Genomic DNA, 22,859 nt, shown 5'->3' on the forward strand with positions numbered 1-22,859 from the left:
AGCAACCAGGAATAAGCAAGGAACTATCCTTCCCTGCTGCCTTCAAAGAGAGAGCACAGCCCTGACAACACCTTGATTTTGGATTTCTAGGCGCCAGAACCGTGAAAAAATAAATGTCTGTTGTTTTAATCCGCAAAGTTTGTGATAATTTCTTACAGCAGCACTTGGAAACTAATACAACAAGAAAGGAAGAAAATAAGCATAGCTGTTACTGTCCTCATTTCTGTTACTGCTCACAATACCATAGTTGATATTTATAACTCCCTCTTTCCATTACACAGCCCACATTTCCTTTTCCCTCTGCCAGCATGTCAGCTGACTGTAGTCGCATACCTGGCAGGTGGTCCAAATCTTCATTTTTGAAGGACTTCACTCAGTTCTTAGTGGGTTGTTGTACTGTGATAATTAATTTTATGTGTCGACTAGACTGGGCCACAGGGTACCCAAACATTTGATCAGACATTATTCTGGGTGTATCTGTGAGTGTATGTGTGTCCGGATGAGACTAACATTTGAATCAGCAGACTGAGTAAAGCAGATTTCCCTCCTTAATATGGGTGTGCCTCTTTTAAACAATTGAAGACCTAAATAAAACAAAATGTCTGAATAAGAGGGAACTTCTCCTGCCTTACTACTTGAGCTGGGACATTGGGTTTTTTTCTGGCCCTGGACTCAGCCCAAAACATCAACTCTTCTTGGGTTTTGAGTCTGTGGACTTTTAGACTGGACCTTACACCTGTCATCAGCTTTCCTAGTACTCAAGCCTTTGGACTCAGACTTCACGCATTAGCTCTCCTACATCTCCAGCTTACCAACTGAAGATCTTTGGACTCCTCAGCCTCCATAATCCATGAACCAATTCCTTATAGTAAGTCTCTTCATTATATATAAAGATGTGTCTACTTATATATTATCATACATTAATAGTATATTTTATATATTTGTATATATTATATATATGAAGATGTGTGTGTATACATGTGTACATCCTATTGGTTCTGTTTTTCTGGAGAACCCTAACTACTACATGTAGTCTACCATTAAGTTTTACTAGAACATAAATGAACTATTCCAAAATGTACTCCCAAAGAATCTCTAGATTCCAAACACAGTCCTTTCTTAACCTTTTCGGTAGCAAGAATCCCATTTCCACTCAATAATTGGGACCCATCCCTCAGTCAGTACAGTTAACTCTCTTCTCTGCTTGTTGGTTTAGTGGTTTGAAAAACCCAAAGTGTTCAAGTGTCAGTCTCAACCTCCAATTCAGTGGAAATATTTTGGTATCCTCTGGTGGAAACACTCCTCACTTGGGAAATAAGTTCTTATAACCAGTAAAACACACAGGTGTAGGAATAGGAATCAAAACATTTTTCCAGGTGGTTATCTACTAGTGTAAGAATGAAAAAAGCCATGTCAACCCCTTGATTCCTGAACCTATTGATTATGACTATGGGAGCACCATCTATTGGTCACATGTTGGTCACACGTTCAAAGCACATATCTCAGTTGGTGTTCCACGGTCAGGCATTTAGTTTCAACCACAACCTAGAAGAAAGCAGGAGCTATTTCTCAAAGGGAGAATACTTATTGAAAGAAGAGGGCATAATTTTGAACTAAACCCTAGAGTTTTGCACTGGGATTATACTATCAACATCTGACAGAGGATTCATATTGTATGACAGTCTGTCACAGATATGTAACATATGGGCCTTGCTGGGTCATATGACCCACATGACAGAGAAGCTTGCCCTGCAGTCTGGGCCTGCTTCAGAGTTTTCTCTTATTTTAGGAACTACTCAAAACTGGCTTATACAAAGCAATATAAATGTGATATATCTTGTCTCTAAAATACAAAAAGGCTCAAGTGTTTTTACCTCTTTCTTAGCAGCTAAAGGTACAATTTGCCTTTTATTTTACAGAGGATATTCTGATATGCCCCAGACCACTGGACTCCTGGCAACTTTATCAAAGTGATAGGATCTAAATTTTCCTAGATTATCTGCCATCCACTGGTATTCATGTGTCTTACTAAGGCATCTAGGGTTCTTGACACTTCTGGCCCACCAAGTCAAATCAATATAATGTCATCACTGTAATGGACCAGCATGATGTTCTGTGAGTGGGTAAGGGAATCAAGGTCTCTACAAACTAGATTATGACAGAGAGCAGTAGACTTTACAAAGCCCTGAGGAAAGACATTGAAGATGTGCAGCTGCTCCTGCTAGATGAAAGCAGTATGTTTGTGATGATGCCTGTCGACTTGTACTGAGAACAAAGCACTTTGTAGATCAGCAATAGCTGGAGCTACACATTGATATGCTCCATTAGAGAGACCACACCTAAAAACAGTAGCTACAATTGAGTCACCACCTGATTAAGTTTGTAATAATACACAAGAGCCATCTTCCTTTGCAGGCTAAAGAGCAACTTAAATGGTGGGGTGGTGGTGATAGGAATCACTCTCCCTGCATTTTTCAAGTCTTTGATGGTTGCACTAATCTCTGCAACTCCCTAGGGATGTAATTTGCTTTTGGTTTATTGTTTTGATAAGGAAGGGCAGTTACAGGACTTCCATTTGGACTTTCTTACTATTATGTTTCCCTCCATAGATGAGGGAGCCAATATGCATATTCTTCCAGTTGCCAAGTATGTCTCTTCCAACTACGCATTCAGGAACTAGGGAACTAACCATAGTTAGTTCCCTGAAATCATCGTACAGTGTGCTAGAGCCAAAACTGGATTAACCACGTGACCTCCGTAAGCTACCACTCTGACCAATGGATTCCAGTGGCTACTTGGGTGCCCACAAGGATTGGCATACTCATAGCCAGAATATAGAAATTCCTAAAAGAGAAATTTCCCTTTCCCTAGTGCCCATTCACTCTGGAAAACGGCTGCTGGTTTTGGGGGGGGGGGAGAAAAAAAGGAAGGAGAGTTATAGGATAAATTTTTGGCTGTGTCACAGGGCTTTCTCAAGAAGACCCAACCTCTTCTCTATTCAAGAACCTGTGAAATGGCGTATATCCACACACTGGATGAAAGGCCATGGCTCTTCACAGTGGTGACTCAGGTCTATGCCTACCAGAGCTAGAATCTTTCTGATTGTATAGATCTAAAAGTATTTAAGTGAGGTGCCCATCTATTTAATTCACTGTGATTAATAGCCACCACCATGGAGCTATGTGAGTTAAAGCATTCTGACTGCCACTCTGGTCCTATTGGCCCGTCTTAGTATCTGCGTTCACCTAGTCTCTGGTGGTTAAGCACTGACACCTGGCCTGTTACCGTGGCTTGAAATCAAGGAACCTATTTAAATGGTGAAATCTCCCACCATCAACCCTGACCTATAGATGGCAGCCATCAGTGAGCTTTTTAAAGACGCTAGTGATCCCCTAATCAATGCATTTCTCAATGTCTTAGTGAAAAGAGTGTCCTCTGGGACAATTTTTCCTGCTTCTGAAGCTTTTGGGTCCCTTCCTTGAAATTATACCAGGGAAGTTTTGGCCTCTCACCCTACTGAAAATAAGCCACCATTATCAACCAATCTGCTGCTTGAACTACACATTGTATCTGAAAACTCTGGAAAGTGCTCCCATGTTAAATTCATCCCAGTCCAATGTTAAGTTCTGCTTTTTGTTTTTTGTCATGCACTTGGAGAATCCATTCCCTATATATTCTCTGGTCTCTGACAATATAAATTTGAAAAATCTTGCAATTTGTGGGGGCGGTGGGGATGGCGCTTATGATCTTTCTTCTCCCAAGTCAGAGGACGAACTACTTCAGATGAATTCACTACAGGGTCTTCAATAAATAGAAAGCTAGTCTCCTGAGACATGGGGAAAAGGAGTATTCTGGTTGGTAAAGAAAGCTCAGAGGAATGAAATGCACACAGCCACTTGGATGGATCTCAAGGGCATTATCTCAAAGGATTACATACTGCATAATTCCATGTATATAACATTCTTAAAGTGACAAAGTTATAGAGAACAGATCAATAGTTCCCAGGGGTTAGAGCTGAGGGAAGGGTATGACTATTGGGGGCAGCACAAGGGTTTCTTTGTGGTGATGGAACAGTTCTGAATCCTGACTGTGGTGATAGTTACTTGAATCCACACATATGATAAAATTTCATAGAACTGTACACTCAAAAAAAAAAAGGAGGGCATGTAAAAACGGGCAAAATCTGAATAAAGCCTACATCTGAGTTAATAATACTGTATCAATGTCAGTTTCCTACTTTTTACAAGGTACTATGTTTATGTAAGATATTATCATTGGAGGAAACTGAGCAAAGGGTACACAGGAATTCTATACTATTTTTGCAACTTATTATGAGTCTTAAACTTTTAAAATAAGAAGTAGAAAGAAAAAGAGAAAGAAAAGAAAGAAAGAAAGAAAGAAAGGGAGAGAGAGAGAAAGAAAGAAAGGAAGGGAGGGAGAAAGAAAGGAAAGAAAGAAAGGAAGGAAGAAAGGAAGAAAGAAGGAAGGAAGAATCTAAGGAGGACATGAGGGTTCAAGTTTCTCAGATTTGTCTGAATCCAAATGCCTTCATTCTAAGTCTCAGGGTCCCAATCTATGCCCACAGAAGGGATTCTGGGTCCTCAGTGATACTGCTCTGATGAGTTAACCAACCCTGGTACTTCCTTGCTTTCCTGCTTCTAGACTTCTTTTATATGAAAACAAAAATATCCTTCTTGTTTAAGTTGTTTTTAGATCCTTCTTGTTTAGTTGTTTTTGTAACTTGAAGCTGAAAGCAGTCCTAACTAATTCAAGTTCTTGACTCATAATTAGATATAATATTTTAAAATTTTACTCTCTGGTGATTTCCATCCTCTTCCTTCCTAAAATTATTTTTTCTAAACAATCAAAACAATGTTATATTAGTTGGACCTTTTTATTTCAAAAGACAGAAAATTCAACTCAAATTGGCTTAACCAAAAGGGGAAATCTCTTAGATCATATAACTGAAAGAAAAAAAGAAAAAGAAGTTCTAGTTTAATGCGTGTTTTGGCTTAGGAGCTCAAACGACATCTTTAGGATTCAGGTTTTCTCCAGTTCTCATTTCTGCCTTTCCTTTTCTTGGCTTCCTTTATAGTCAAAGTGGTCTCAAGCTCCTGGCTTCATTCATCCTTACTGCTAGAAGTTCTAGCAGAAAAGAGGTTCCCCGCCCCCTCCCAACACTCTCAGCAAAAGTCTCCTTGTGAGACAGTGACTCTGAATGGAAAGTGTACCTATCCCTGAATCAAACTCTGAGGTCATGATAGGCCTGGGTTTCATGTCACTCTTAAGTTAGATGGGGTGTCAGCTCTACCCAAAGCAGTTGGTCTAGCAGTAGAAGCAAGGATACCAGTGCCAAAGAAAGTGGAATAAATGCTCGAGAAAAAAAAAATGTTTTGGAAAATGAATACTAATGAGTACATTGGAACATATCGTGCAGTGCTTAAGCTGAAATTGTTTGAATTCTGAAACAGATTCAGAGGAAATCATCTGACATTTTAGACAGTGTCAACCTTTGAATAGAAACAATGTGGTAGAATGAAATGAGCACTGAAATGAAGAGACTGGTTCTAGCTGACGCTGAGGCTTGCCAGCTCTGTGAACCTCAGCAAATCACCTAACTTCTCTGATCCCAGTTACTTCACCTGTAAGATAAAGGCATTAATAATATTTGTACATATAGTGGTTCTTGGTTCATTTTTTTAACATATCCCGACATGCTTAGGTTTGAGAAGCGCCAAAGTTTGGTGTCTAAGGAGTCACTGCAAGCACTTCTGTGGCCAAACTTGTCAGAAACGCAAGCCTATAGGGGCCATAATCTTTGACATGCGCGCCATGCTGGCTCTTGAAGGCACTCCGCTCAGAAGTAGGGACAGTATCAGCCCCCACACACCTGTTGCCTTTCAGAATCCGTCTCTGGGAGCTGAGGCACACTTGCGTCATCCCCCCATCTCCTCCGATCCCAGCCAACAAACAGCGCTTCTTTTCTTTTGTCCTTCCAAATTAGATTCACCAACCATGAGAACTTGATATGTAATGTAATAAGACTCTTGTGAAATCTTAGATTTTTTAAAAAATTAATTAATTTATTTATTTTTGGCTGTGTTGGGTCTTCGTTGCTGCGCACGGGCTTTCTCTAGTTGTGACAAACGGGGTCTACTCTTCATTGCCGTGCGCGGGCTTCTCATTGTGGTGGCTTCTCTTGTGGTGGAGTACGGGCTCTAGGCGTGTGGGCTTCAGTAGTTGTGGCACGTGGGCTCGGTAGTTGCAGCTCGCGGGCTCTAGAGCACAGGCTCAGTAGTTGTGGCACACGGGCTTAGTTGCTCCGTGGCATGTGGGTTCTTCCCGGACCGGGGCTTGAACCCGTGTCCCCTACATCAGCAGGCGGATTCTTAACTGCTGAGCCACCAGGGAAGCGCTGTTTTATTTTGTTTTGTTTTGTTTTGTTCCCAGGAAGATGAGAGAGCAATCCTTCCCTCCCTGTTGGCATGTGTTCAGATGCTCAACATATAAATTCCAGCAGTTCCTCGTGTTACCATGAACCCTTTTGAGTCCCCTCAGGCATTCCATCACAGAAAAAGTTGCCAACTGACAGTGAGTGCAATTATAATTCCTAGTGCTAAACCATACAAACTTTCCCTTATCTATTACTTATCTACCCCCCAAGATCCACCACACTTACAACATTTCACTGGGATATTCTGATGGGAAGATGAGAGATGAGTGATGGTGATGGTTGCATAACAATCCGAACACAGTGAATGCCACTAAAGTGTACACTTAAAAATGGTTAAAATGATAAATGTTATGCTATGTATGTTTTGTTTTGTTTTGTTTTGTTTTGTTTTTTTTTTTTTTTTTTAAAGATTTATTTATTTATTTTATTGATTAATTGATTGATTGATTGATTGCTATGTTGGGTCTTCGTTTCTGTGCTAGGGCTTTCTCTAGTTGTGGCAAGCGGGGGCCACTCTTCATCACGGTGTGCGGGCCTCTCACTATCGCGGCCTCTCTTGTTGCGGAGCACAGGATCCAGACACGCAGGCTCAGTAATTGTGGCTCACGGGCCCAGCCGCTCTGTGGCATGTGGGATCTTCCCAGACCAGGGCTCGAACCCGTGTCCCCTGCATTAGCAGGCAGATTCTCAACCACTGCGCCACCAGGGAAGCCCTGTTTTGTTTTTTAATTTATTTATTTTATTTATTTATTTTTGGCTGCGTTGGGTCTTTGTTGCTGCGTGCAGGCTTTCTCTAGTTGCGGCGAGCGGGGGCTACTCTTCATTGCGGTGTGCGGGCTTCTCATTGTGGTGGCTTCTATTGTTGCGGAGCACGGGCTCTAGGCGCGCGGGCTTCAGTAGTTGTGGCTCGTGGGCTCTAGAGCGCAGGCTCAGTAGTTGTGGTGCACGGGCTTAGCTGCTCCGCGGCATGTGGGATCTTCCCAGACCAGGGCTCGAACCCGTGTCCCCTGCATTGGCAGGCAGACTCCCAATCACTGCACCACCAGGGAAGCCCACTATGTATGTTTTGACACAATAAAAAGAAAATGAAACAAGAATTACAATATGATCCAGCAATTCCACTCCTAGGTATATACTCAAAGAAATTGAAAGCATTCGCTCAAACAAATATTTGTATGACAATGTTCATTGCAGCATTATTCACAGTAGCCGAAAGGTGGAAACAACCCAAGTGTTCATCAGCAGATGAATGGATAAACAAAATGTGGTATATACATACAATGGAATATTATTTAGCCATAAAAACAAGTGAAGTTCTGATGCTAGAACATGGGTGAACCTTGAAGACATTATAATAAATGAAATATGCCATACAGAAAAGGATAAATACTGTATGACTCCAGTTATATAAGGTACCTATAATAGTCAAATTCACAGAGATAGCAAGTAGATTAGAAGTTACCAGAGAGGTTGGTGGAAAGGCAATGAGGAGTTATTGCTCAGTGGTTACAGAGTTTCTGCTTGGGGCAATGAAAAAGTTTTGGAAATGGAAGTGGTGATGATTGCACAACATTGAAAATGTAATTAATGTCACTGAGTATTATACTTAAAAATGGTTAGGGACTTCCCTGGTTGTGCTGTGGTTAAGAATCCACCTGCCAATACAGGGGACACGGGTTTGAGCCCTGGTCCGGGAAGATCCCACGTGCCGCGGAGCAACTAAACCCATGAGCCACAACTACTGAACCTGCACTCTAGAGCCTGCAAGCCACAACTACTTAGCCCGAGTGACATAACTACTGAAGCCCACGCGCCTAGAGCCCATGCTCCGCAACAAGAGAAGCTATGCAATGAGAAGCCCATGCACCACAACGAAGAGTGGCCCCTGCTCGCCACAACTAGAGAAAGCCCGTGTGCAGCAACGAAGACCCAACGCAGCCAAAAATAAATTAATTAATTTTAAAAAACGGTTAAAGTGACAAATTTTGTGATACGTATTTGACCACATATAATACATATAATGACAGCACATGTATTTACTACATAAATATGTATTTATTTATAGTTTTTTAAAATTTATGATGTAGTATACTAAAAACCATTGAATTGTACACTTTAAGCGCTGTAATTATATGGTATGTGAATTATACCTCAGTAAAGCTGTTTTTTTTTTTTTTTTTTTTTTTTTTTTTTTTTTTTTTTTTTTTTTTATAGATTTAGCCAGCTTATAACATCCTGACTTCTATTTATTTTGCTTTTTTTTTTTTTTTTTTTTTTTTTTTAATAGCTACTTTATTTATTTATTTATTTATTTTTGGCTGTGTTGGGTCTTCGGTTCGTGCAAGGGCTTTCTCCAGTTGCGGCAAGTGGGGGCCACTCTTCATCGCGGTGCGGGGACCGCTCTTCATTGCGGTGCGCGGGCCTCTCACTATCGCGGCCCCTCCCGTTGCGGGGCACAGGCTCCAGACGCGCAGGCTCAGTAGTTGTGGCTCACGGGCCCAGCTGCTCCGTGGCATGTGGGATCTTCCCAGACCAGGGCTCGAACCCGTGTCCCCTGCATTAGCAGGCAGATTCTCAACCACTGCGCCACCAGGGAAGCCCAGTAAAGCTGTTTTTAATGCTATTTATTATTTTGTTTTTGTTTGTTTGGTTTTTGGCCACACCACACGGCATATGGGATCTTAGTTCCCTGACCAGGGATTGAACCCGTGCCCCCTGCAGTGGAAGCGTGGAGTCTTAACCACTGGACCACCAGGGAAGTCCCTCAGTAAAGCTGTCTTTAAAAACAAGGCAGAGATTGACTGAATGGATAAAAAATAATTACAAAACATGATCCAACCATATGCTGTCTAAGAGATTCACTTTAGTATCAGAGATACAAATAGGTGGAAAATGAAAGGATGGAAAAAATATATTCCATGTGTATTAGTTCTCTATGACAAATTACCACAACCTGGGTGGCTGAAAACAATGGAAATTTATTCTCTTGCAGTTCTGGAGACCAGAAGTCCACAATAAAGGTATCAGCCAGACTAGTTCCTTCCAGTTGCTGGGGGAAAATCCATCCCATGCCTCTCTCCTAGCTGCTGGTGGCTCCTAGCATCCTTGGTATTCCGTGGCTGGTAGATACATCACTCCAATCTGTGCCTCCATTTCACATTACCTTCTTTTCTGTGTATCTCTAAAATATCCCTTTCCTTTCTCTTGTAGGGTCATCTATCATTGGATTTAAAGCCCACCCTAAGATCAAGATGATCTCATCTCAAGACCCTTAACCCAGCTGCAGCAAAGACCTTATTTCCAACTAAGGTTACATTCACAAGTATCAGGACTTAGACACATCTTTTTACAGTCACTATTCAATCGACTACAACATGCAAATAGTAACCAAAAGAGAGCTGGGTAGCTAGATTAATAGCTTAAAATAAAAACTTTAAGTAAAAAATTGTTACAAAAGACAAAGAAAGACATTATATATTGATAAGAAGGTCAGTCCTTCAAGAAGAGATAACAGTTATAAACATATATCCACCTAACAACAGAGCCCTAAAATATATGAGCAAAAACTGGCAGAATTGAAGGGATAAACAGCTCTACAATAACAGTTGAAGACTCCAATACGCTATATCAGTAATGGATGAACAACCTCACAGAAGATCAATAAGGAAATAAAGATTCAACACTCTAAGCCAATAGACCTAACAGACATCTATAGAACACCCCACCCAACAACAACAGAATACATATTCTTGTCAACTAAACATGGAAATTTCTCCAGGATGGACCATATGTTAAGCCACAAAACAAATCTCAATAAATTTAAAAGACTGAAATCATACAAAGTATCTTATATGGCCACAATAGAATGAAACTAGAAATTAGTAACAGAAGGAAACTTGGAAATTTACATATATGTGGAAATTAAACAAAACACTTTTTTTTTTAAACATCTTTATTGGCGTATAATTGCTTTACAGTATTGTGTTAGTTTCTGCTTTATAACAAAGTGAATCAGCTATATGCATATGTATATCCCCATATCCCCTCCCTCTTGCATCTCCCTCCCACCCTCCTTATCCCACCTCTCTAGGTGGTCGCAAAGCACCGAGCTGATCTCCCTGTGCCATGCAGCTGCTTCCCACTAGCTATCTATTTTACATTTGGTAGTGTATATATGTCAGTGCTACTCTCTCACTTTGTCCCAGCTTACCCTTCCCCCTCCCCGTGTCCTCAAGTCCATTCTCTACATCTAAACAACATACTCTTAAACAATCTGTGGGTCAAAGAAGAAATCAAAAGTAAGATTAGAAAATAATTTAGGATGAATGAAAATGAAAACATATCAAAACTCATGGGAATACAGCAAAAGCAGTGCTCAGAGAGAAATTTATAGCTGAAAATGCTTACATTATAAAAGAAGAGAGATCCCAAATCAATAATCTAAAATTATGCCCTAAGAAACTAGAAAGAGAAAAGCAAGCTATACCCACAGCTAGCAGAAGGAAGGAAATAATAAGGATTAGACCAGAGATAAATGAAATAAAGAATAAAAAAACAAAACCAGTGAAACCAAAAGTTGATTCTTCGAAAACAACAAAAGGGACAAACTTTTACCTAGACTGACTAAGAAAAACAGAGAAGATGTAAATTACTAAAATCGGATTGAAAGTGGAGACCTTCCAGAAATAAAAGGGATTATAAAAAAATACTATGAACAACTGTGTGCTGACAAATTAGATAATCTAAATGAAATGGACAAACTCCTAGAAAAACACATACCACCAAAACTGACTCAAGAAAAAATAGAAGAATTTGAACGGACTTATAACAAGTAAAAGATTGAATCAGAAATCAAAAACCTTCCCCCCCAAAAAAGCCTAGGGCCAGAAGACTCACCGATGAACTCTACCAAACATTTAAAGAATTAACATCAACGCTTCTCAAACTCCTCCGAAAAATAAAAAAAGGAAGAAGAATTTCCTAATTCATTCATGACACCAGCATTACCATGATACCAAAGCCAGACAAAACCAACACAAAAAAGGGAAACTAGAGACCAATATCCCTTATGAATATAGGTGGAAAAAAAACTTCAACAAAACAGTAGCAAACCTAATCCAGCAGCACAGTAAGAGGAGTATACATCATGACCAAGTGGGATTTATCCTAGAACACAAGGGTGGTTCAACATATGAAAACTATGCCACATTACCAGAATGAAGGGGAAAAAATCCACACGATCATCTCATTTGATGCAGAAAAAGCATTTGAAAATATCCAACACCTTTTCATGATGAAAACTTTCAACAAACTAGGAGTAGAAAGGAATTTCCTCACCATGATAAAGGGGATTTATAAAAATCTCGCTGCTAACATTCTACTCAATGGTCAAGGCTATACTCTTTTTTTTGGTGGGGGGATCCAGGGATTGATTGAACCCTCGCCACGGCAGTGAAAGCACCAAGTCCTAACCACTGGACCGCCAGGGAATTCCCAAGGCTGTACTCTTTTTTTTTTTTAAGTTTTTTTTGATGTGGACCATTTTTAAAGTCTTTATTGAATTTGTTACAATATTGCTTCTGTCTTATGTTTTGGTTTTTTGGCCGCAAGGCATGTGGGATCTTAGCTCCCCAACCAGGGATTTGAACCCGCACCCCCAGCATTGGAAGGCGTGTCTCAACCACTGGACCGACAGGGAAGTCCCAAGGCTGTACTCTTATCTAAGGCTCAGGGTCCTCTTCCAAGTTCACGTAGTTATTCGGAGAATTCATTTTCTTGCAACTTTAGAACTCATGGAGCCTTGCTTCTTAAAGTTCAGCAGAAGAAAGAATCTCTGACTTCTTCCATGTCTGACCCCTGGATACTCCTTTAAAGGGCTCATCTGATTAGGTCAGTCGAACCAGGATAATCTCCCCTTTGATTACTCAAAGTCAACTGATTACAGACCTTGGTTATACCTGTAAAATCGTTTCACCTTTGCCATAAAATGTAACATAATCACAGAAATTATATCCCATCATATTCACACATCCCACCCACACCCAAGGGGAGGGGATTATACAAGGGTGAGTACAGGCATACGTCATTTTATTGTGCTTTGTTTCATTCCACTTTGTAGATATTGCATTCTTACACATTGAAGGTTTGTGGCAACCCTGCTTTGTCAGGTGATGGTTAACATTTGTTTAGCAATAAAGTATTTTTTCGATTAAGGTATGTACATTTTTTAGATATAATGCTATTATTACACATTTAATAGACTAAAGTATAGTGTAAACATAACTTTTATATGCACTGGGAAACCAAAACATTTGTGTGACTTGCTCTATTGTGATACTTGCTTTATTGCAGTGATCTGGAACCAAACACAATATCTCCGAGGTAAACCTGAACATCACGGGGAGGAATCTTGAGAGGAGGACGTCTTAGAATTCTGCCTCCCATAGGTTATGATCTTTGATGAAGTAGGAAAGGACATTGCCTTCACCTGTGTTTGGGTATCATCCTCCCCCTTCTATGTCCCCAAGGGCCATATCCCATCAGTCATACAAGTGTGAGTGTGTATACAGGTAAGTTTGGAGGTACTCAACTGAGAACATAAGAACATACTATTCTCTTTTCCTTTTCTTTTCTTTTTTTCTTTCTTTTTTTAACTTAAATGAGTTGCCTTGCTTAAGAACTGATTTTATCACATTCTTGCAGTGTTTCACATGACCACTCCACACTTGCCTACTATGGGTACGTTTACTTGTAAACAAGCTACTTGGGAATTAACAGGGCAGAGTGTTTTCACAGATGTCAAGGTGGCCAAAAATCTTTCTCTCTCCAACTACATATGATCAGAAAGCTGCATCTTTGCATGAAGGCTAGTTATTGAAGTTCTATTAAGGTAATTTTGACCTCAACCACTTCAATTGAAACCCATATGATAGCTTCTCTTTTTCTTTCTGTCTGTCTGTATGTCATTCTATCTTACACAAAGTATGTCTTTGGCTTTTCCCTGGGGAAGGAGGAAGAAGAAGCATCAACTCTATGTTCCTCCAGTTGGGTTAGAATCTGTAAATTAATCTGCTCCATAGGAAGGTATTCCCAAATGACTCCAGTTACCTTGGAGGAAACAGGCTAATTTATCTCCCTATTATGCATACTACTTGGCTGCCATACTCTGAATCTAATAAACACAAATTAACCTTGAGGGGAGCTTTAGAGATCACAGTGATAAATCTAAACAGTACAGATTGGGCTGTGAACCAGAAACTCATCTGCCCCCTTCACCACTTCTTAAGCTTTCAAAAAGTTCAACTTGTTTCTTGCCTAGGTTTCCACAGGGCGTCTCACATGTACATTCCTCCTTTCCAACATGACTTTTTGCCTGTTAGTTGAGCCCTTCCTTATTTTAACTCCTTTTCTCATCCTGAAGTCTCTTGCTTCAGTTCCCAGGGTATACTGCTCCTCCCAAAGAAATCAATCACTTGGAAATCAGATTGTTAGTGCTAAGGTTGGACTTCGCTAGTGTTAGGGATTGTTAGTGCTAAAGTTAGGGCTGCAATTAGTGCAATAAGTATTAAAAGGTGATCAGGAGAGCTTTTAGCTCCAATCTGCTAAGCTGGAGTCATATAATATAATGTAATCCCAGGTGTGGTGACATCGCATCACTTTTACCATAGTTTATTGGCTAGAAGTCACAGGTTCTACCTGCACTCAAGGAGAAAGGATTATACAAAGGCATGAGCACCAGCAGGAAGAGATCACCAGGGATTGTGTTGGGGTCTGAGCTCTCATTTCCTCATCTAAATTGGAAGTAATAGTTCTTGTCTTAAGGAAGATTGTGAATGTTCTTCTTATAGGAAAGAAACTTGGGCCTCTTCCATTTCAACCATCTTATTTTATAGACGAGGAATTGAGGCTCCGAAAGAGTAAATAGTTTGCCTGAGTTTGGTGGATGAGTTCAGAGTTGTTTATTCCCAGGTCAGCATGCTTTCTACACACTGTGATGCCTATGAAGTATCTTATTTTATTTTATGATATTTTCACTTCAAACTTAAGCAAAATGAAATATACTTGTATGTATCGGTGGCAGAGTAGAAGGCAGGTGCAGGTATTGCAAAGAATGCTGCATGTAAATTGTCAAGTATGGCAACTGCCATGTGCATTTGAGTTTCTGGGTGTGCTCAAGTACAAGAGTCAGCGAGTGAAAGAGAATTACTTATATTCAGCTGGAGGCTAATGCATACATTATTTCATTTAGTCATCTTAACAACTCTATAAAGCAGAAATTACTGTTCTACAGATTAAAAGATAAAACAGGCTCAGTGAAGATAACAATTATTCTGGGTACTGGCAACTATCAAGTTGCAATGACCAAATCATAGCCAAATAAAATAAATTGCCCATTCCATTTCCCTATCACTAATTTATATCCTGTGAAATTTGTCATAGTCTATACAGTCCTTGCCTTTTTTCCTTTTGCTATCTGAGCCTTGCTACTCCTGGTAACTTTTGGTGGGAGGAGCTCATAATAACGGATTGTTAAATCTTCTAATCCTTTTAGATGTCTGTATCTCCTGACTTTAGTCATGTTGCCATAAATAAGCCTAGGAGGACCTACTTCATAAATGGTTTCTTGTCTGTACATTAGGTAACTGAATTTCCATATGTCTATAAATTCAGAGCATTAATGAACCACAGATAGGCTTTTAAAAATGTTGAATCCCAGTTCCTATTCTTGATCTCCTCATTTATTTTTTGGAACCACTTCTCATTTAAGGCACACTTAGCTACTTAAAGGATTCAGAGAGATTTAAAGTCAATTATGAATGCCTTCACTACTGAATGTTTATAGACTATTTTTTCTCTTTTGATAGTCTTGGGGGCAACACAACTTCCTGGGGGATGTAGGATTTTTTTTCACTACATAGTGCATTCTCCTAACATATCTTTGATATTAACTCCCCAAATCTTACAACTCCAGCGTACACTTCCTGGGCACCCTAAACCTGCTAGTTTACCGGAAGGATTAACCAAGACCCTTGCGGAATGGTTCAAGGTCACTGGGGCAGGTGCCCGCCCCGGGGCCTGAACGCGCGCTGCCAGGCCCATTTCCTTCTCCGAAATGGCACCCGCTCTCTCCCGACTCTGGGGGTTCACTCAGGCTGACTACGACCCGGCCGAGAGAACGCCATCCGCCGTCGCGGGGGCCAAGCTTGGAAACGCGCCGCAGTAAGGTTCCTGAGTGGCAGGCGGTGGGGGGCGGACCGGGGGAAGCCGGGGCGGAGCCGGCGGAGTACAGCGTGCCGGGCTACGCCTCCCGGGGCCACTGGGCCGCGCCCGTTGGCGGAAGCCCGGCTCAGCCCGGCCGGAGACGCTCTGGTCAAGGGTCCGCGGCGGCGTCGCCGCGCCCGCTTTCGCTGCTTGCCCGCTAGCTGGCCTCCAGCCTCAGCACCCGCGCGCCGCGGTCCCCGGGCCATGCAGCGCTTAGCCATGGACCTTAGGATGCTCTCCCGGGAGCTCTCGCTCTACCTGGAGCATCAAGTCCGGATCGGTTTATTCGGTTCGGGAGTAGGCTTATCCCTGATCCTGGGCTTCAGCTTCGCTTACGCCTGCTACTACATGAGCAGCATTGCCAAGGTGAGCCGGGGGATGGCGCGGGCGCCGGGCGCAGGGCCGCGGGCAGCTCTGCTGGGAGTGACAGCAGCAGGCGAAGCCGGAGGTGCCGCTGTCTGGGGCGAGTGTCTGGGGCCGTCCGGGGGGCCCTTTCCCCGGCATCTGATGGACGCCCTCTGAGCGCGCGGGACCCTGCTGACCTCGGCGCGGGCGACACTGCCCTGTCACCATTCGCTAACCTGGTAAAGCAGCTCCGGGATGCTCTAGCACTTCTGAGGATGACTCCCGTGTGTCAACTCTCTCCATTCCCTAGAAGGGTTTAATAAACCACTGTTAAGTTCGTTGCGTTTGAATTATTTGCATCAGGTTTCCAGAAGGATATGTAATCAGACGGATCTCGCGCTAGGGACGAGTTTGCGCTTGTTTCTGGTTTACAGTTGGCAGAAACTTTGTTCTGGACACTTCACTGATACTGGCTTTCCCCACAGAAGCCCCAGTTAGTGACAGGGGGTGAGAGTTTCAGCCGCTTCCTTCAGGACCACTGTCCTGTGGTGACAGAAACGTACTACCCGACGGTCTGGTGCTGGGAGAGTCGAGGACAGACGCTGCTGAGACCTTTCATCACTTCCAAGCCTCCGGTGAAGTATAGGAAGTAAGTAAAGTTCCATTTTCAGTCATTTCTTCAAAATCACAGTGTTTTGCATACTCCCAGTTTTTGGTTAATACAACCTCCGGTTTAGTTAAGTATATAGAAAAGCAAGGGGGAATGAAGGTGGAAGGCACGTCTGCCACATACACACGCAGCTGCAGGAAAATATTCAGGTGTTACCTTTCACCACTGTTGGGGGGAGGTGCTCTGATGTAAATGGTTTATTTTCTAAGATGAGAGAAGTGTTTGGGGGTTACTCTTTTTCCAATTTGTCATGCCTCTGTCCCTGAGGACCTAGATCCTTTGATGATATGCATTGAGCTGGCGGTGGGGGTGAGAAGGATGCCAATTAATGTGGATTTTCTGTGATGGACCCCAGTGAAAGGACTTTGTATTGATAAGCAAATGGGTTCTTGTGGATGAAGTCCTTGAGGTGTTAAAGATATGGTCCAGAATATATCAGTAACCAGGAGATTTAAATGGTGCCTATTATTAATTTTACTGAGTCATCTAGTCCTTCTGGAGTTTCTTTTGTTGCCTGGAACTTGACTATTCGTTTGGGAAAATTCTTCAAGTTCGTAGATACTATGTGAGAAGTACTTTGAAATGTTTAAGAAGCAAATTTTGTAATATGCTCTGTGAGGAGACTGCATTATTTAGTCAAACGGCTAGAGCGGTGATCAGATCAGCAGTTTACTTATTCAAGATTCCCTGTTGAATTATTTGGGTGACCTCAGTCAAATAGGGGTTAAATGCTGGGTATTTCAGAGTAATGAGGAAATGATTAAGATAAATATTTGAAGTAGTTTGAAGCCCATTTTTACATACTATCTTTTACTGATCTTGCTGGAAATGCTTTATGATACTAATTTCATGACATTCATGTGATGAAAGAAAGTGACGTGTGTGTTAGTGGATGCTGGAAAAAAGTTATTTTGAGAGGACCAAATAATGGCATATATATATATATACAGAGAGAGAGAGAGAGAGAATTAGGAACTAATATTAAGACATGACTTGAAACACTAAAAGAGTATGTCTTTTGTGTTATTTCTTTCAGTGAACTTATTAAAACTGCAGATGGAGGACAGATTTCACTGGACTGGTTTGATGATGATAACAGTAAGTGTTATATGGATGCCAGCACCAGACCTACTATCTTATTGTTGCCTGGCCTCACTGGAACAAGCAAGGAATCGTATATCCTTCATATGATTCACCTTAGTGAAGAATTGGGATACAGGTACCAGTGAAAGATTTCTTCTGTTTTTTACTTAATTCATTCTAAATGAAGCTTAAATATGTCTGCATGTTTGTTTCCGAAATACTTGTTATTTCTTGCATGGATTATGCAATCCCCTAAATTATTATTTTTCCCTGCTTCCTCCTTTCCCTCTTTTTTCAGGAAAATGCATAACTGAATCATTGCACAGGAAATAGCACTTAGGCACTCAGCAGATTTTGGTTGAATGAATGCATGAAATTAGAATCACTTAGGAATTGACATAGGACCCAGGGCTAAGAAGCAGTAGGCCACAGTGAAGGGATTGCTAGGAGAATAGCAATTACAAACCCCTGAGAGACTGCACAATGTCCCTCATGTCATACTACACATTTGGGCGCTGGATCCACTAATCTTGCCTCATCGGCTCAGATCCCAAGTGTAAAAAATATTCAGAATCAGCTTGTAGGTCATCCTTATTTTTCCAAAGGTGATCTGTGCCTTTTCTGTCCACCTGAGTTTGCAGGTGCACATGGCTAGGGTCCAGTTAATGATGGGACAGCATTTTTAAGTAATCATTATTCAACTCAGTCACCAGATACTATTTAATTTTTGCAAGCAACTTAGCAACTTTAAGTTTCTGGTTCAGTTCTGAAATTTTAAAGCAGATTCATTGTGAAAGGTACTGCTTTTCTGAGCCTCAGTCTTTTTTAGCCAGTGGTAATTATTGTAGTGGAACACTCTGAGTTGCATTTAAAGTATCTTTTCTTAAACTCAAAACACTTGTTTGTGTGAAAAACTGATATTGACTTTATATTAATAAAAACATTTTGATATAAAGAAGAAAATGCCATAATAGCTAATTCAATTTTAACAAGTTAACTCTGATCTTTTACAGATAAAGTCTATTTTGTTCATGAGGTGTCAGTCTCTTGAAAGCTTTGATATGGTGTTCCAGAATTATGGTTCCAATTAAATTTGCAGTATAAGCAATAGCAGGAATTTATCATTGGATATCATTGGATACAATGTTTAAGCACCATTCAGTTAGATATGAGGCTTGATTCCAATTTTTTGCTAAAACTTAGTCATGCTCAGAAAATACAGATTATAAAGCCTTTTGTACATATTTAAATTGCTGATTCTATACTTTGCCTGAACTGTCTCCCAAGACTTAGAAAGTGCTTTTAAAAACAATGTAGTTGACGGGGGAGGGGAGGAGGGAGAGGGATGGACTGGGAGTTTGGGGTTAGTAGATGCAAGCTATTACATTTAGAATGGATAAACAACAAGGTCCTACTGTAGAACACAGGGAACTATATCCAGTCTCCCGGGATAAACCATAATGGAAAAGAATATTAAAAAAAAAGAATGTATATATGTGTATAACTGAGTCACTTGCCTGTACAGCAGAAATTAGCACAACATTGTAAATCAATTATACTTCAATAAATAATAAAAAAAAAACCAACAAACAAACAAAACACAATGTAGTTGAAACTCAAGGACTGAATCTCATAAGCTCTAGAGTTACCAGTATGCATGGCTTTTTTCCATTACTTGTAAAAGTTGCCAAATTTTATTACCATGGCTACTGTTACACTGTGCTTCAAAGCTGTAGGAAGGTTCTAGCTTCCCTAAGGGTTAAAATCTCTTCTACTGATTCAGAAATTTTATTGAGAATGTATGATAGAAGGAAGCCTCTACGCTGGGTACTGTGAGGAGATACAAAGAGTTGTGGGAATTGTCCTTACCATAAGGAGCCTATGAGAGGGTAAGGCTGGACCAGATCACTGTCAGCTGCTTGAAGACCCAGCTTATTTGGGTTTAGAGAACTCTAACACTGAATCACACTGGGCTTGAAGGTAGCAGAATGCATGAGTAAGCAATGACTGGTAAACTTTTCAGTGACCTTTGGACCTATCCTCATTTGTTTTTAACTGCAAGGAATCTCTGAATCTAGGTCGGAGAGGGTTAGCTTTTGTTGTATAACAAACTCTCCCCAAACTTAGTGGCTAAAAACAACATTTCTGCTCACAATCTGTGGGCCAGCAATTTGGGCTGAGCTCAGCCGGGTGGTTCTTCTGGTCTTGGCCGGGATCACTCGTGCATTTGTGGTCAGCAGCCTGGACAACTCTGGGCTTGGGAGCCATCAGCAGGGATGACTCATCTCAGCTCCATGTGGTCTCTCATCCACCATCAGGCTCACCCCAAGTTCACTGGGCGGCACAGTGTTCCAAGAGTGCAAAAGTGACAGCTGCCAGGCTTCTTCAGGCCCAAGCTGAGAACTCTCACAATGTTGCTTCTGCCATGTTGTAGTCAGGTCATGTGGGCACCCTTGAGTCAGAGGGTAGGAATTTAGACTCCTCCTCTTGATAGGAAGGGCTATTAAATGTGTTTACAATCTACCGCAGACAGCTAGGTAGTTTCAAAGACCACTGATGAAAAAAATGGATCTGGAACTTTGGCACAAGGCTGTGTTGAGTCCTTAGGTTGCAAAACAGATCTAAGTCACTGATAGCCTTGCATGGGATCCAGTAGGTAACAGAGCTTGGGGAAGGCTGTGTAATATGGGGGAATGTGCATGGGCTTTAGAGCCAGGTCTGGGTTCAAATGTTGGAACTGCCACTTACTGAGTGACCCTAGGCAACTAATTGTTAACTTCCCCAATGTAGCTTCTCACTTACTACAGAGTTTAAACGAATTAGAATGTGTAAAGTGTTTGGTTTCATGCCTTGAACAAAATGGGTCTTTAGAAATGTTTTGTCTTCCTTCCTAGACCTTCTGTTCCCTGAGCAAAGTAGAACATTTTTTTATAGTTTAAAGAGCAAGTATGAGCAAACCTACCTCTTGGGAAACATCTAGTTTCCTTGCTTTGATATTATGATAATGTCTCTTATACAGTGGAGCTGCATAGGCAGTACAAGCACCCCAATAGCGTGAGGGTGCACTTGCCTTCAGGCCCCAGTTACTATCTTATGTGCAGTTTGAGTATGTAGGGAGGGTCATGGACTCTGTCAGTTCACTAGGGAACCATTGATGCTTTACTGGTGAGATATGGTTTAGACTTCAGAGAAAACCTAACTCCTGGCATATGGACAAATGAAACATAAGGGTTTACTGTTGTTACTGTTAAGTAAATTTTTTTTCCTGTACCTGAAAACTAACAAAACTTTTCTGTTAAGGTCCACTAATTCAAAATTAATAATGAAAGGAAACTAAGCTAAGGTTCATTTAAGGTAATTGTGAGTAAAGGTTAAGAAGTCAAAAGGAAATGGAGTTGAATGGGAAATACTTGGGCCGCCTTCATTGGCAGAGTACATTATGTACTCCCTGAATAAACTTGCCCCTGAGAGGAGAAGAGAACTTGCTGAGCCAGACGACCCAGTCATTCTTCAAAATTGTATCTATCAGGCAAGTCCTTCATCTCCTGGAGGGCAAGTGAAGTAAGAAAGGCCAGGAGGCCAGGAGTGCATTTAGAGAGAAGCCCTCATAGAAACCAGAGGACTGGAGAAAAAGTCATTCCCTCTAATAAGTTACACCCATATGATTGATAAAGTAGTTAGAAATCTCATCCATTTCTTCAAGATTTCTTTTTAAAAAATTCTATTCAGTAATATAGCTGAATAGATATTATTTTGTATACCAGGATAATATCCTATTTTCTTAAATCTCTTACCCATTCTCTGAATTAAGTTACAGCATTTCAACTAAAGTCAGGGAGAAAAACAGTAACTCTGAGAGCATCTTAATCATCTTTTACTCTGACCTCTTTTACTGAGAGCCTTCATCTACTATTTTATTCCACCCCCAACTAATATTAAAAAAGAGTGACCCATCCAGAATTATGTACTAATAAGCTCATTGAAATCTAGGTCAGTCATTAAGTATTTTGGTATAGTAAAGTACAGTATCAGAACCTATATTCCCGAAGAGCATTTGCACAGTCTAGTGGAAGTGACAAAGAGTATTCAGTAGTAGGGAAGAAATGCATTAGAGAGGACCAGGATTGGCAACAAGTGACAGAAAACTCAAAATAACAGTGACTTAAACAAAATACAAGTTTATTTCTCTCTCACGTGAAAATCCAAGAAGGTAGATTGAGACTCTATAGTGTCAGAAAACTAAGTTTCTTTTATCATGTTGCTTCATAACCCATGGCTGCTTCAGCTCCAGCTATCACATCTGCATTCCAACACCCAAGAAAGAGAAAAAAGGGAGACTAGAGAATGCAGCATCTCCCTTTAAAGATGCTTTCCAGCAAGTATGCATACCAGTTTTGCTTTTGTCACGTGGGCCTGCTCTTCCTTAGCTGGAAGGGAGGTTTGGAAGTAAAATCTTTATTTTGCGCAGCCATGTACCTAATTGAAATTGGGGGATTCTGTTACTGAGGAAAAAAGGGGAGTGTGGATATTGGGAGATAACTGACAGTCTTTAGCACTGACTGGTCAGAGTGTTGCAAGTGCCAGGATTCTGGACTATCAGAAGCAAGCGAGACATTTTATAGAGAGAAGAAATAGGTCAGCAGGGTCAGATGCAGCTGAAAGGGCAAGGAGAATGAGGGTGGATAAAGCACAATTTGAGAAGATTCATTAGAGCAGGAGGAAGGAAGCCCAACTGCTGTGGCAAAGATGACCTCAGGAGACAAGAGCAGGAGTGGGTCACACATTTTTTGTTTGTTTGTTTGTTTTGGGGTTTTTTTGTTTTTGTTTTTGGCTGCACAGCTTGCGGGATCTTAGTTCCCTGACCAGGGTTGGAACCCGGGCCTCCTAAAGTGGAAACGCAGAGAGAGTCCTTACCACTGGACCTCCAGGAAATTCCTGGGTCACACATTTGTTAAGTTTTGACAGAGAAAGGAGAGAAACAGCAGAAGAGGGCAAAGGGATCAACTGAGGAATTTGTCAAGATTGTAGGCTTATGTTTCAAGAAAT

General features: G+C 41.1%; 1 protein-coding gene across 2 annotated transcripts in view; it reads left to right on the top strand.

Moving 5' to 3' along the window:
* Window positions 1-15,785: 15,785 nt before the first annotated feature.
* Window positions 15,786-22,859, top strand: part of ABHD3 (abhydrolase domain containing 3, phospholipase) — a 44,259-nt gene continuing 37,185 nt past the window's right edge. For both annotated transcript variants that reach the window (XM_057527292.1, XM_007197631.3), the window contains exons 1-3: window positions 15,786-16,081; window positions 16,546-16,709; window positions 17,767-17,949. In XM_057527292.1, coding sequence (XP_057383275.1) covers window positions 15,920-16,081; window positions 16,546-16,709; window positions 17,767-17,949 — 509 coding nt within the window. In that variant the 5' untranslated portion in view covers window positions 15,786-15,919. The remainder of the gene's footprint in view (window positions 16,082-16,545; window positions 16,710-17,766; window positions 17,950-22,859) is intronic.

Source organism: Balaenoptera acutorostrata, chromosome 13 (assembly GCF_949987535.1).
Source record: "Balaenoptera acutorostrata chromosome 13, mBalAcu1.1, whole genome shotgun sequence".
Taxonomy (NCBI): domain Eukaryota; kingdom Metazoa; phylum Chordata; class Mammalia; order Artiodactyla; family Balaenopteridae; genus Balaenoptera; species Balaenoptera acutorostrata.